Source organism: Cervus elaphus, chromosome 25 (genome assembly GCF_910594005.1).
Source record: "Cervus elaphus chromosome 25, mCerEla1.1, whole genome shotgun sequence".
NCBI classification, from domain to species: Eukaryota; Metazoa; Chordata; class Mammalia; order Artiodactyla; family Cervidae; genus Cervus; species Cervus elaphus.
In genome coordinates this window covers 64,275,679-64,290,112 of record NC_057839.1, presented here as the reverse complement: position 1 = coordinate 64,290,112, position 14,434 = coordinate 64,275,679, and the positions used below count along the sequence as shown (strand labels likewise).

General features: G+C 42.1%; 1 protein-coding gene across 1 annotated transcript in view; it reads right to left on the bottom strand.

Moving 5' to 3' along the window:
- SEMA5A (semaphorin 5A) overlaps nucleotides 1–14,434 on the bottom strand; it is a 554,671-nt gene that overhangs the window by 97,893 nt on the left and 442,344 nt on the right. Inside the window, exon 13 of the mRNA XM_043887779.1 lies at nucleotides 950–1,067. Within this exon, the coding sequence (XP_043743714.1) occupies nucleotides 950–1,067 (118 nt within the window). The remainder of the gene's footprint in view (nucleotides 1–949; nucleotides 1,068–14,434) is intronic.

The following is a 14,434-nucleotide window of genomic DNA, read 5'->3' as shown; positions in this document are numbered from 1 at the left end:
CTCCCACTTCCCAGCCCATCCCACCCTCTGGGTGGTCAGAGAGCACCGCGTTTGAGCTCCCCGAGCTGTACAGCAGATTCCCACTGGGTAACTATTTTCCAGGTGGAAATGTATGTGTCCATGCTACTCTGTCAATTCACTGCACCCTCCCCTTCCCCTGACTATGTCCACAACTCTGCTCCCTATGACTGCATTTTCACTGCTCCCCTGCAAATAGGTTTATCAGCGCCTTCTTTCTAGATTCCATAATAGTAGTGTTATTCACTCAGTCTTGTCTGACTCTTCGCGACCCCATAGACTGTAGCCCACCAGGCTCTGTCTATGGAATTCTCCAGGCAAGAATACGGGAGAGGATTGCCATTCCCTTCTCTAGAGGATCTTCCCGACGCAGAGATTGAACCCGGGTCTCTTGCGTTGCAGACATATTCTTTACCGTTTGAGCTACAGGGAAGTCCTCTAGATTTCTTATGTATGTGTTAATATATGATATTTGTTTTTCTCTTTTTGACTTACTTCACTCTGTATAATAAGCTCTAAGTTCATTCACCTCATTAGAACTGACTCAAATGCATTCCTTTTTAAGGCTGAGTAATATTCCATGATATATATATATACCACAGCTCCTTTATCCATTCATCTGTCGATGGACATCTAGGTTGCTTCCACATCCTAGCTATTATAAATAGTGCTGGCAGGCGGATTCTTGAGCCACCAGCGAAGCCCCTTCTCTTAAGATATTTCTTTTCAAAATGGACAGCAAGTGATGGCATCATCCTGTGTGGCTTGGTGCAGGAAGAGCTGAATGAGTTAAGAAGCACAGACCAGCTTTATGAGGAAGGTTCTCATAGGAAAATGAATGGAGGCCACAGAAGGGTGGCTTAGGGCTGCGGGTTAGGACCGCTGGGGTCCCAGGGATGGTGCTTCCAGAGCTGAGGACCCGGACACTCACAGGACAGGTGGCGATGCTCTGCTCCCACTGCCTCATGCTCAGGCTCTCCTCCAGGGTCGTGCATTTCTTCATCACCACGTCCCAGCCACAGTACGGGTCCTGGGCCCCAATGCAGGCACTGAAAATACACACCAAAGGGTCAACAGAAAGGCAGGTGAATCTAGAACAAAAGAGGTAAGCTAAGAGTGGACCCTCAGGACTTGATGTAGGAACTAGTTATGTGAAACAAAAGCTTCAGTCTGCACATTAGAGAACACAGCTAACTGCATACCCCACTAAGTATCTAATTAAAATTAAATTAATTTTAACTGAAATGTCTATTTTTTCTAAGATACAGAAAATGATTATCGGTGCTAACATGGTGACTTTTGGTGTTATGAATGATCTAAAGTCACACTTTTGCTCAAGAATACTAGCTATTACCTCCACCACCACCACAACGAACATCATCCCATGAATAATAGGCATTATTTGTGACAAATAAAATGATTACATCATTGATACATTAACAGCTTTTAAGGAAGGTATTAATATTTTCACTTTATTTATCATCATAATCATTATTACTACCACCACCATCATTACTACATCATCCTCACCCACTTAATAATAGGTATTATTGGTTAAACAGACTGTGATACATAAGATTATTACATCATTTGACCATTTAAACAACTGTAATGAGGGAGGTATTATTTCAACTTTACTGATGAGAAAAAGGAGACACTGAAAATTTCTAAAATTTGCCCAAGGAAAAACAAATACACCCCCAAACCTGTAACATGACTGGTTCAAATATAATATAATAGAGGAGTCTTCCTTTTGAGTAGCAGATGTTAAAAAAGTATTAAAAATTTCCATTTACTAGTGGTTTAGTATAGACTTGTATACAATATTCAATATATTATATCATAAATATATGGTAGATACTTTATTCTAGCTGTGTCTAAATGAGAGTTCATATACAACATGGGCATGATTAGATGAAGATTTCTGGCCAACGACAATAGCAACAGATATAATAGAAGGCTGGGAATTCCCTGGCAGCCCTGTGGTTAGGGTTCCGTGCTTCCAGAGCAGGAGGCACAGGATTGATCCTGGCAGAGGAACTAAGATCCTACAAGGCATGAGGTGTGGCCAAAAATAAAAATAAAAAATCCAGTAGATGTGCGGATGGAGGAAGCAGAGAGGACAGTGACAGGGCCAGAATGGTACAGAAGATGCTCCCACAGACAAGCAGGCCATTGGACACTTTCTCTTAAGAGTCAGGAGGTCAAGGACACAGGGCATGGCAGTGGGCAAAGGCAGAGAATCCAGCCTGGGAGTGACAAAGTCTACCAAGTTAGGACGGAGCTTACAAGAGACTGTGGCACCTCCAACACTTCAGCCACCTGATGCGAAGAGCCGACCCATTAGAAAAGACCTTGATGCTGGGACAGATTGAAGGCAAGAGGAGAAGGGGATGACAGAGGATGAGATGGTTGGATGGCATCACCGACTCAATGGACATGAGTTTGAGCAAGCTCCAGGAGACAGTGAAGGACCGGGAAGCCTGGCGTGCTGTGGTCCCTGGGGTCACAAAGAGTCAGACACAACTGAGCGACTGAAGGGCAACAACAATAAGAGACTGAAGATGCTATAGAGTTACCAGTCCTCTGAGAGTAGGGCTACAAGTTCTAGCCTAATCATCAAGCATGGGCCAGGGAGGTACTCTAAACAATAATGTCATTAATATTAATGATATTAAAAACCCCTTATTAACAAATCAAATAGGCGAACCTTGTATAGAGTGCTGTTCTAAGAACTTGACCTCTATCTCCTCATTTAAACCTCATAAAAGCTTTAAATACAGTACCCCCATTAGACTCCATTTAGTCTCATTTTAAAAGGAAAAAAAAATCAAAGAATAGAATGGAGACAAAGGAGAAGTCCAAGTTCCACAGTTAGGGATGCTAATCCAAAGGTAATAAATCAAACAATAGAGAAAACTATGGCTGATTAAGTTACTATGCAATTACTGTTTATTAACCAGCCAAAGTTCAAAGGGTTAAAACTGGTGCTTCTCACTGCAGTACCAGGCTGGGGTGGAAAGGAGTGTCAAACAGTTACCTTTACCATAACCTCACTGAAACTTTTTGATAAGTGACCCTGAACCTGTTAAAACGTAAACTGAGGCCTATTAAACTGTTAGGTGGGACTTCCCTGGTGGCTCAAGTGATAAACAACATGCCTGCCCATGCAGGAGACACAGGTTCAATCTCCATGTTGGGAAGATTCCCTAGAACAGGAAATGGCAACCCACTCCAGTATTCTTGCCTGGGAAACCCCATGGACAGAGGAGCCTGGCGGGCTACAGTCCCTGGCTTGCAAACAGTAGGACACAACTGAGTGACAACAGCAAAGACACAATTAAACCATTCAAGAGTTTATTTGAGCAAAGGAGCTAAGAAGGGGTTTTATAGGGAAGATTCCCTGGTGGCTCAGAGGAAAAGAGTCTGCCCGCAATGCGGGAGACCTGGGTTTGCTCCCTGAGTCAGAAGATCCCCTGGAGAAGGGAATGGCTACCCATCCAATGTCCTTGCCTGGAGAATCCCACGGACAGAGGAGCCTGGCGGGCTACAGTCCATGGGGTCGCAAAGAATCGGACACAACTGAACGACTAACACTTTCACTTGAGAAGCAAAGCAAGAAAGTTATTTGATTGCCTGCAGCTTAAAAGGTACCTTACTTGGGAAAGCCTGGTTGGCTGCAGCCCTCTTGTTCTTAAGTTCCACCTTCTCTGATCCCAGTGTGCTGACTGGGTCAGGCAGGACCAGTGCCTATTCCTACTGAGACATCCCTGCCGGACACTCAGCGTACATCACACAGTGGGATCCACTACGTGTTTGATCCTGTTTTCCTGTCAGTGGGCAAATAGGGCTTCGAGAATTATTCAAGAAGCCTGGATTCGATCTCATGCTTTTTTTAAAAGATTAAGGCAACCTAGATGCCCATCAGCAGACGAATGGATAAGGAAGCTGTGGTACATATACACCATGGAATATTACTCAGCCATTAAAAAGAATTCATTTGAATCAGTCCTAATGAGATGGATGAAACTGGAGCCCCTTATACAGAGTGAAGTAAGCCAGAAAGATAAAGAACATTACAGCATACTAACACATATATATGGAATTTAGAAAGATGGTAACGATAACCCTATATGCAAAACAGAAAAAGAGACACAGAAATACAGAACAGACTTTTGGACTCTGTGGGAGAAGGTGAGGGTGGGATGTTTTGAAAGAACAGCATGTATATTATCTATGGTGAAACAGATCACCAGCCCAGGTGGGATGCATGAGACAAGTGCTCGGGCCTGGTGCACTGGGAAGACCCAGAGGAGTCGGGTGGAGAGGGAGGTGGGAGGGGGGATCGGGATGGGGAATACGTGTAAATCTATGGCTGATTCATATCAACGTATGACAAAACCCACTGAAATGTTGTGAAGTAATTAGCCTCCAACTAAAAAAAAAAAAAAAAAAAAGATTAAGGCAAAATGTCCATGAGACAAACTTCACCTTCCAAAAAAGAAGGAAATTTCACCGAGCCCCTAATTTTGCCTGAGACTTCCCCTTGCAAAGTTGCCTGTAGAACTGAAGCAATGCCACAGGGATTACAGGGAATAGTTAAGCTGCTTTAAATGAAAAGCGGCTTGCAACAACATCTCTTTCTTCTGATACTACTGATGGTTCTGCAGTTTCTTAAAATTACACTTAAAACACTAAAACGTCTCTATAATCATAAGAGCCCATTCATTAAAAATACCATTTATATATAAACATGTTTACCTCACTGTAAGCATTTCATACCACAAGGAACATTCCAATGATCTCTACCTATATTCTAAATTACACCTTAAGGAAAACTAGCAATAACTTCTTAGTTTTGGAAAGTGGGTCTCTGAAGGAGGTCGTGTCAAAAGTCACAGACTCCCTATTAATGCAGCCATTGTGAAAGTGGCTTTTCTTTATTCCACCATGAAAATGTTTTTCTTTCTGTGATGAGTCTTTTCAATAATATTTTTTTCTTATTTTGCTAAGAACTTTATATTATTTTCAGCTGACATATTGCTCTGGCATCTGAAAGTATCTGAATTCAGAAAAAAATGTTGGCCAGAATCGGAGGTTCAATTTGAAAACACATTTATTGAAAAGAGTATTTTAGAACAAACATATATTGAGAGGTAGGCCTTAATTCTGGAAGGATAAACTACTTTCCTTTTTACAGGAAATTTATCTAATGACGTTAAAATTTATATAAACTCTTCCTTTACTTTTTAAAGTTTGCAGTTATGCTACTTGTTAAGTTGAGTAATAGAAAAAAGAAATGCATGTTCATCAAAATCTTTCCACTGTATTTCTGGAAAGTTGGAGCTAATTACTGAATATCATCCTCTTGAGTATTAGATTAAGTATCGATGACTTCATCTGGCTTGTTTCATCACACTAACTGCCACTATGTCAACTTATTTTTGATATTAAGAATTTCTGCTGTGTCAACAAAATTTATTCATGAAACAGGGAACATCAAAAGTGTTCCCATCATTCATTTCTTCATCACATGCTTAGCACCAGCTGTGAACTGACCTTGAAAGTGATGGGTGGGCCAGGCAAACAAAACAGACACAGTCAGTGTACCAAAGAACTCGTCTCTTAGTGAAGGAAATAAACATAAAACAACTACAACAGCCAGTTGCAAAGGAAAAAAAAAAAAGAAATGAAAAGGGGATGAGGAAGTATGCAGAGAGAGGCATTTAAGCTGTGACCAATAAGATGACCAGAGTGATTGACATGATACTTTCAGGGAGGAAGATCAGCATGAGGCAGCAAGACCAGGTGGGAGAGATCTTGAGAGTCTAAAGAAACACCCAGTAGATGGAGGTGGGGTTTTTGAAGAAGCTCGGTGTGTAGAATCTGCTGAGCGCTCCAGCATCCCTCCCTAAGGACTTAGGATTCCTTGTAAATGCTGCATGCACCTTTAAAGTGTTTCCCAAATTCTGTGCAAGAATCATCACATGTCAAACATCAGTATTTACTTGTATTATCATGATGATGACAGCGAGAGAGAGAATAATTTATCTGTTCATGAATGAGAGTGACTTAATTTCTAAGACAATCTCGGGTGCCTTATTCTTAACCACTAAGTCACTATATACTTCAGAATCTGCTTTTACTTTGAGCTGCATTAAAAGCATTATACTACTAAAAATAAGATGGAGATATTCCAATTAGACAGTAACCTTCCTGAAGAAGGGCTTCCCTCGTGGCTCAGATGGTAAAGAAACTGCCTGCAATGCAGGAGACCCAGGTTCCATCCCTGGGTTGGGAAGAACCCCTGGAGAAGGAAATGGCACCCACTCCAGTATTCTTGCCTGGAGAATCCCATGGACAGTGGAGCCTAGTGGCTTATAATCTATAGGGTCCTAAAGAGGTGGATGCAACTGAGCAACTAACCCTTTCACTTCCTGAAAAATGCATCTTAAGACATCCACAAACCCCTCAACTGGTAAATCTAACTGGAGCATATTTTTTTCCCCCAGTTTTCTCTTCTATAAAACTGGAATGATAATGCTCACCTCACTGGGCTGTTCTAAAGATTAAATTACATCATGTAGTTAAGAAAAAAAGCAACCAAACAGAACAAAGTGTTTTGAGATGGGATATACATAGCTGTTCTACTTAATGCATGCATGCATGCATCAGTCATGTCCAGCTCTTTGCAACCCCATGGACCATAGAGCCCGGCAGGCTCCTCCATCCATAGCATTTTCCAGGCAAGAATAGAGGAGTGGGTTGCCATTGCCTATTCCAGAGGATCATCATGATCCAGGGATAGAAACTGTGTCTCTTGTGTCTCCTGCATTGGCAGGAGGATTCTTTACCACTGGAGCCACCTGGGAAACCCTTTATCCTTAACCTCTAAACATAATTACAAATTAATACATGCGGTTGATTTTTGAGTGACTGAAAACACTGTATTCCAAAAATACTAACTCTGTGAATACCTTGGGGTCTTTATTTAACAAGGGGATGTATCACACCAGGATGTGTTCCTTTAGGTATTTCAGCTACACGTGTGGGTCGATCTATAATGATTTTTTAACTACTTGCATATGCGTGCACAGTGCTGTGGTCTGAAGGCACAAGAACCAGGAATGAACTTGCAGCCCAGTGAGGGAGGAAGACCATGGTCATGATCATTGCTCGACGACACCAGAGTTGATGACTGTTAAGTAAGAAGCCCAGACAACCGGTGCTACAGAAGTCAGAGGAGAAGCCATGGCCCAGATGAGTTCCAGGAAGTTGGCCTTTGAATGAAGCTGGGGATTAGTTGAGTAAGAACATCCCTGGTCACTGTGGCTCTGGGAAGGACAACACGGAGTCACCTGCCCATGGCATGATCAGGGAGGTAAACCAAGCAGCTTGGCTGCGCTGAAGTTTCCTCAAGATTCCAGAGAAGTGTAGCGATGCAAATAAAATGGTGCTTTGCTTAAGCATGGGGAATTTGTCTGCGGTGTATAGGATGTATATGACATCTACTAGAAGATTAATTCATAATTCCCAAGAAGAACTGAGATACAAGTACATTTGAAACAGCATTTTTTAAAGTTAGGACACATGCCAAGTAAACAAAAGACATAATTACCAATAAAAATATGTGTCCACACTCATGATGCATAGCATTTTAAAGGCACTTAATAATCATTCATGTTACAGGCTATGATTTGTAGAGAAAGTTAATGAACTAGAATTTCAGTTAGTCACTAGCATTCAATATATTAAAAACTATTCATTATTGGCTTATCATTAAATTACATTGATTAAATAAAATGAGGATTTTTCACATTTCAATTTGCTTTTATCATTAAGTTCAAATAACTGATTTGCACTGCTGGTAATATTAAGCAAATGGTTTTTAGTTAAAGTCTTAGTAGGGAGATAGAACACTCAGGTTTTCCTGAAAAAATCTGTTTTAAAACTGAACTAAATTGATATAAATTTTGCAGTGAGGCATTATGGGAAAATTGATAGCTTAAACAAATAGTGAAAAAAGTGATGGTGTTTGAAATAAGCAAAAAAAAAGGCTTCCTGGAAATTGAGCATTTGCGATCAATTTTGGTTTCTGATGTGATAGAGAGTCCCGCTTTTCCCACAGAGATTACTGAGCTGTTTATCTTGGCCTCTGGGTGGACCTCAGTCATTGGGGACTTTTCTCTTGTCTAAACACAAAGATTTTCCGGAAAGGCCATTCTGCCCTTTGAAAGTGAAGCTCTCCAGGGAAGGCAGGCTGTCCAGTTTGGTACTTAGGGACAAAGGGGGCCCAGAGGGTAAACACGAGTCCTTCCCAGCTCAGGGCTGTTGAAGGAATTCCCAAGTGACTGGAAAATGCTGCGCCCTGCCCCAGGAGAAAACGAAGAGCATCACTGGAGTCTTCATTCAGGGAAAAGTCTACACTTCGGTATCCGCTCTTCTCTACTTTGTACAAGAGAGGTAACTACAGGTTCCAGTCCTCTCTCCTCCCTGGTCAATCAAGGAAAACAATGAAGACACAATTACTTCTTGTCCCCCTCATGTTTAATCAAGAGAAACCCTTCTGCGCATGAGGGTTTAGTGGGCAGAGTCAGAGGACACAGGAGAGGTCAAAGGGTCAACAGTCACACCTGAAGAATGGACAAGGTGTCAAGTAACACATTTTAATTTTTACACAAAACCCTATAGGAAAGTAAGTCCAGAGGGAGGGGAAAATATTATGATGTTGTCTTCTTACAATTCACTCAACAGTTTGCCCATGACTGAATGAGGCTGAGCCGCGGTGTTAGCATAGTCCATCCCAGGAAGGACATCCACCCATCTCAGCAGAACAGGGGAGGCAAGTGTGGTGCCCGCTTTGCCTCTGGACTCTCTGTTGCCCTCCCCAGCCACTGGGAAGGGCCTGGTAAAAGCGGCAAGGATAAGCGCTTGGCTTTCCTCACAGTTGGCACTGATCAGCCTCCACCGGGGTCTGAACCTCAGCCCCTCTTGTAAGGACAGGTATCCGCTCACGTGAGACAGGGGATTGCTGAATTTGTACTGACAGATGCACCTGCCTGTTGGCTGGGACCACGCTGACATCACTCACCTACACACAGAGTGTGGTCATGGTAGGAAATCTCCTTGCCCAAACAGACTGGAGCTAGGTAAATAACTCAATGCAAGGAGCAGAATCGAGCCTGATGGGTCCCCTGCATCTCAGACAATGGGAAGCTGTTTAAAGGCGGAAGAACAAATTCTTGATGGGTCCATGTGCCCTCTGGTCCAGAGGCAAGTGAAGCATATCTGGACAAAGAAGGCAAAGCATGTGTGTAACAGCAGCCCTGACTCTGGAGGACCTATGTGAGCTGAATATAATTCTTAGGCAGGAAAGAAGAGGAGCATCTCATAGTGAATCTTTTTATTTGTCAGACCCATTATATGGTCTCTGTCTTTTCATTTGCCTGGTGGCTCAGATGGTAAGGAATCTGCCTGCAATGCAAGAGACCTGAGTTTGATCTCTGGGTCGGGAAGATTCCCTGCAGAGGGGAAGAGCAACCCACTCCTGTAGTCTTGCCTGGAGAATTCCATGGACAGAGGTGGCTGGTGGGCTACAGTTCACGGGGTCGCAAAAGTCAGACACGACTCTGACTAACAACACAGTGAGTCACTTGCTTACAACCACACACCAAGCTAAAGGCTTATCCAGATCCACCTGAATCCAGAGCTCATGATCTTTCCACATGTGAGCTGTTTTATGTTACCAGAGGAATGATGATTTCCTTAAGAATCACTAATTCATTGGACCAGGCTGCAAATACAATCTTAGGGGGACTCAGGGAATAAAAGCCAAGGTGTTTCTGCTAAGAATAACTCAGATGCAAAAATCTGGTGCTGCACATTAGCTACCTGCAACCCAAACTTCCCCACAGAGTTCACTGTTGTTGTTCAGTCACCCGGTCATTCCGACTCTTTGTGACCCCATAGACTGCAGTATGCCAGGCCTCCCTGCCCCTTACCCTCTCCCGAAGTTTGCCCAAGTTCATGCCCATTGCATCAGTGATGCCATCCCGCCTTCTCATCCTCTGATGCCCTCTTCTCCTTCTGCCCTCAATCTTTCCCAGCAACAGGGACTTTTCCAATGAGTCAGCTCTTCACACCAGATGACCAAAATACTGGAGCTTCAGCTTCAGCATCAGTCCTTCCAATGAATATTCAGGGTTTATTTCCCTTAAGATTGACTGGTTTGATCTCCCTGCTGTCCAAGGAACTTTCAGGAGTCTTCTCCAGCACCCCAGTTTGAAGGAGTGGTGGAATAGAGTTCATTACATAGTTTTCAATCTGGAAGTTCAAAAACAGGAGGCCAGTAGAGTGGACATTAAATAATGAAACCTTGCAGTGTGAATCCTCAACACAAATGAGGTACAAAAGGTTGGTAATTACACTGATTTTAAACTCTATCCCAGATGACTATTTGGAACTCAGAATGCCATTTAGAAGACAGTAACATGCTCGTTTAGGAAACCAACCAGAGGGTGAAACCCAAAAGCTATTGGGTGACTAAGGGAAGCTAAGAACCTATACTAGTGGATTTGACCTGTGGAAAATTCTTTGCATAGTTTCTTGTTCTTAGAAACTTATTCTCTGTTGTAATAACAATGTGGTTACACTAACACATTTGGCAAAAGAAGAGAAGGAAAAAAGTGTACTGATAATTCTAAGGTTGTGGGGGCAGCCCACAGCATCTCTACAAGATGACACTCATCTGTTTTCTTTGCTTTCATTTTCTACCTGGATCAAATATATGTCTACATCACTGTCAAAGGTGGATTCACCATGATCCTAATGTAGCCTGAACTTCCTCACTTCATGAGACCTTCTAAGATTCTGTGATTAACTCGAGAATATTTTTTTGTTAGTATTTGATTTTCTTTTCCTTAGAACAGAGAATTCCTTTTAGAATAGAGAATTCCTCCCAAATTGTAAGCGTCCTACTTCACATAATCCACACTTTCCCTGAATATTACTGAAGAGTAATATGACATATTTCTTAATTTACTTGTCTACTTCATGCACGTTCATGTTCTATGCATCACATTTTGTCTGTTCTTTATCCACCCTGCCCAGGACTTGGATGTGTGACTTAATGACTCTGCTGGAAGACACTGTGTTCCAGTTCAAGCCCTCCTCCAACCCACTCTTACAGGGCTGTAATCAGCGTATTGGCATGTATTTTACAGTTGTAAATATCATGTGGGCATGTATACTTTTCCTTCTATTTTCTAAACAGTGTTAATGACAGCAAACACATAATGTCAGGTTATTTTTTTTCAGTTAAGATCGTATCATATATATGTCTTCATTGTCATCATTTAATGATTTAAGAATAATCCACTGAGGGAATGCTCCATTGAGTCAGTATACTATAACTTGGTAATTAATCCCCTTACTATTGGAAATTTAAATTAGAGCACTGGTTGTGATTCAGACATAGCTTAAAAAATAACTGGAAAGGAACAGCAGGCTTGGAGATTAGGTCCTAGTGGAGTCTAGGATCAGACTTCAATGATAAATCAATTTTGGGATAAAGTCTAAAGTAACTCCAAGGCCCTCTGGCTTGAATCCACAAGAGATATTTGGGAGATCTTATTTATGTCAGAATTTCTCATTGGAGTCTGAGCCCAGGAAGACAGGGTAGGGATGTGTCATCCGTCATCATACACTCAGAACCTGGCTTGCTGCTTGGTACGCCCGAGGTTCAATAAATATACTACGAGTGAATTAACTAAGGAAAGCCCACAGTCTTTAGAGGCTACACCAAAGTCAGTGCAAACAAAAGCTCAAGACACTGAGATTTAGAAAACTCTTGAGAGTCCCTTGGACAGGAGGGAGATCAAACCAGTCCATCCTAAAGGAAATCAGTCCTGAATATTCATTGGAAGGACTGATGCTGAAGCTGAAGCTCCAATCCTTTAGCCACCTGATAAGAGCTGATTCATTGGAAAATACCCTGATGTTGGGAAAGATGGAAGGCAGGAGGAGAAGGGGACGACAGAGGACGAGGTGGTTGGATGGCATCACCGACTCGATGGACATGAGCTTGAGCAAATTCCAGGAGACAGTGAAGGACAGGGAAGCCTGGCGTGCTGCAGTCCACGGGGTCACAAAGAGTCGGACATGACTTAGCAACTGAACAACAGCAAATTCGTTTTGAACGGAGAATATTTACTTTGTAAAATGGGTACATGCCTAAACATCCTTTTGATGTTTATATGATTCATAACTGAGTGGTTAAGGTTGTCTTGCTGGGGGACTTTTTGGGGATTCTGCAATTTCTCTCTATGCACTGTGTTTGCCTCATCAGGCAAATGTTTTTTCTTTTTTTTTAGAGAATATTTCATTAATAAAGGTGCCAATTATTAACTCTACCTCTTAAAACTTTGTTCTTTCAAATAATACACATCCTACAGTAACCTAATTTTGATATTAATTGTCTTCGTGAGGTATTAATTTTTTTTTAATTACAGGCTAACTAGAATTTGAATTCTAGTTATTTGAATGGAGTAACTAGACATCCATTCAAAAAGGGAGTTAAAGTTTTTTTCTTAATGGTTTCCTCTTTCCCTTCAGTTGTATAAGCAAAATTTAAAAGAGATGTCTCTTATGTTATATATAGGCTGTGGTTCTTCCAGTTCTCAGCTTTTCTTCTCTCTCCAAATATTTTTTTATAACAAAGCAAAAATAAATATCTAAGGACTAGGGGCTTCCAATCCTTTGGGTGATGTTTTATATCACTACTACACTTTTCTGTGGGCTTTCCAGGTGGTGCTAGTGGTAAAGAACCTGTCTGGCAATGCAGGAGATGGAAGACGTGGATTTGATCCCATGGGTCAGGATAATCCCATGGATAGCGAGTCCATAGGGTGGCACAGAGTCAGACATGACTGAAGCAACTTATCACTCATGCATGCATACTTTTCTTTAAAGAGAGCTTTACAGTTTCTCAAGAATTGAGGTGTTTTTGTTTGTTTGTTTGTTTGTTTTTTAGGTCATGAAGAAAAAATAGTAGAAAGCAGAGAGGCAGAGTATCCATTTGTTAATTTGATAAGTATTTACCAAGCCTGTCTCTGGCCAGGCACATGCTGAAGGCTACAGGGAGCCTAGAAAGACAACACCCAGCCTTTGTATTTCACGTTCTCAAGGGCAGAAGGAAGCCTGCCCTGGCAGCCCACACTCAGAATTCTAGTTTCTGTTCTGTGACTGATGACTCTTCGTATAATCTCTCTCTGATTCTGATCCAATTCCTCATCTGTGAAATGTTGACTCTACAACCTAATAGGTTTATCTTAGCTCATAATTGTGGTGGGTGTCAAGTAAAAAATAAAAACTTGATGAGTATCTGAAGAGTAGAAAACTATTAATTTAACTGGGTTTAGAGTTAAATTATGTAATTTAATACTTGATGTAATTTAACACCCAATTTTAAATGTTAGTGTATATAATGATGCAAAGCACGTTTGTTCATTCAATAGGCATATATGACAATAATCTAATTCAGGAATCAGCAAGTGACAGCCCGTGGTCCTCATCCAGCCTGCTCCCTGAAGTTTCAGTGAAACACAGGGTAGGCAGCTTCCTGGCCCCGGTATCCTGGTGATTGTCGTGTCTCCATGTAGGGCAAAGCTTATCCAAAGCTGACCTGAGCTTTGGTGGAGGGCCCTGGGACCCTTCTGATCATGCACATGGGAGGGTTATGAGCACCTGCTAGAAAGCTGCTTTCCTTCCACCCTCCTTCCAGGGAGGGTTTCATGAGAGTTTCTCATTGCCTCCTGAATTCTAACAAGGTATAAGGCTTTCTGCCCCCTACTCTCGCCCCTACTAGGGTACAGCTGGAGGCATAGAACTGTAGCACATAATCAGCTCCTCAGCCACGTGGGCCCCGAGTTCATCTGTGGGTTGTCATCTGTGAGATAAGGAGCCTAGGTTGTTTTGTTGTGGTGTCATCTGTGGGATAAGGGACCTGGATTGTTGTTGCCCAGCTGCTCAGTTGCTAAGTTGTGTCCGACTCTGTGACTCCATGAACTATAGCCCACCAGGCTCCTCTGTCCATGGAATTTCCCAGGCAAGAATACTGGAGTGGGTTGCCATTTCCTTCTTCACGGAATCTTCCTGACCCAGGGATTGAACCCATGTCTCTATGTCTCTTGCACTGGCAGGTGGCTTTTTTTTACCTGCTGAGACACCAGGGAAGCCCAAGGAACTTGGGTAGCTGATACATTTTCTGTTCTCACTTTCATTGTCTATGTAAGTAATGAACTGTCTGACTCTAAAAGTAAACTGTTTCTCTTCCTGATGAATCTGTATGCCTTGCTGACAAACAACCACACCCACTCATTATGGTCTGAAGCTGCTTCCATGCTGCAAGGGTGGAATA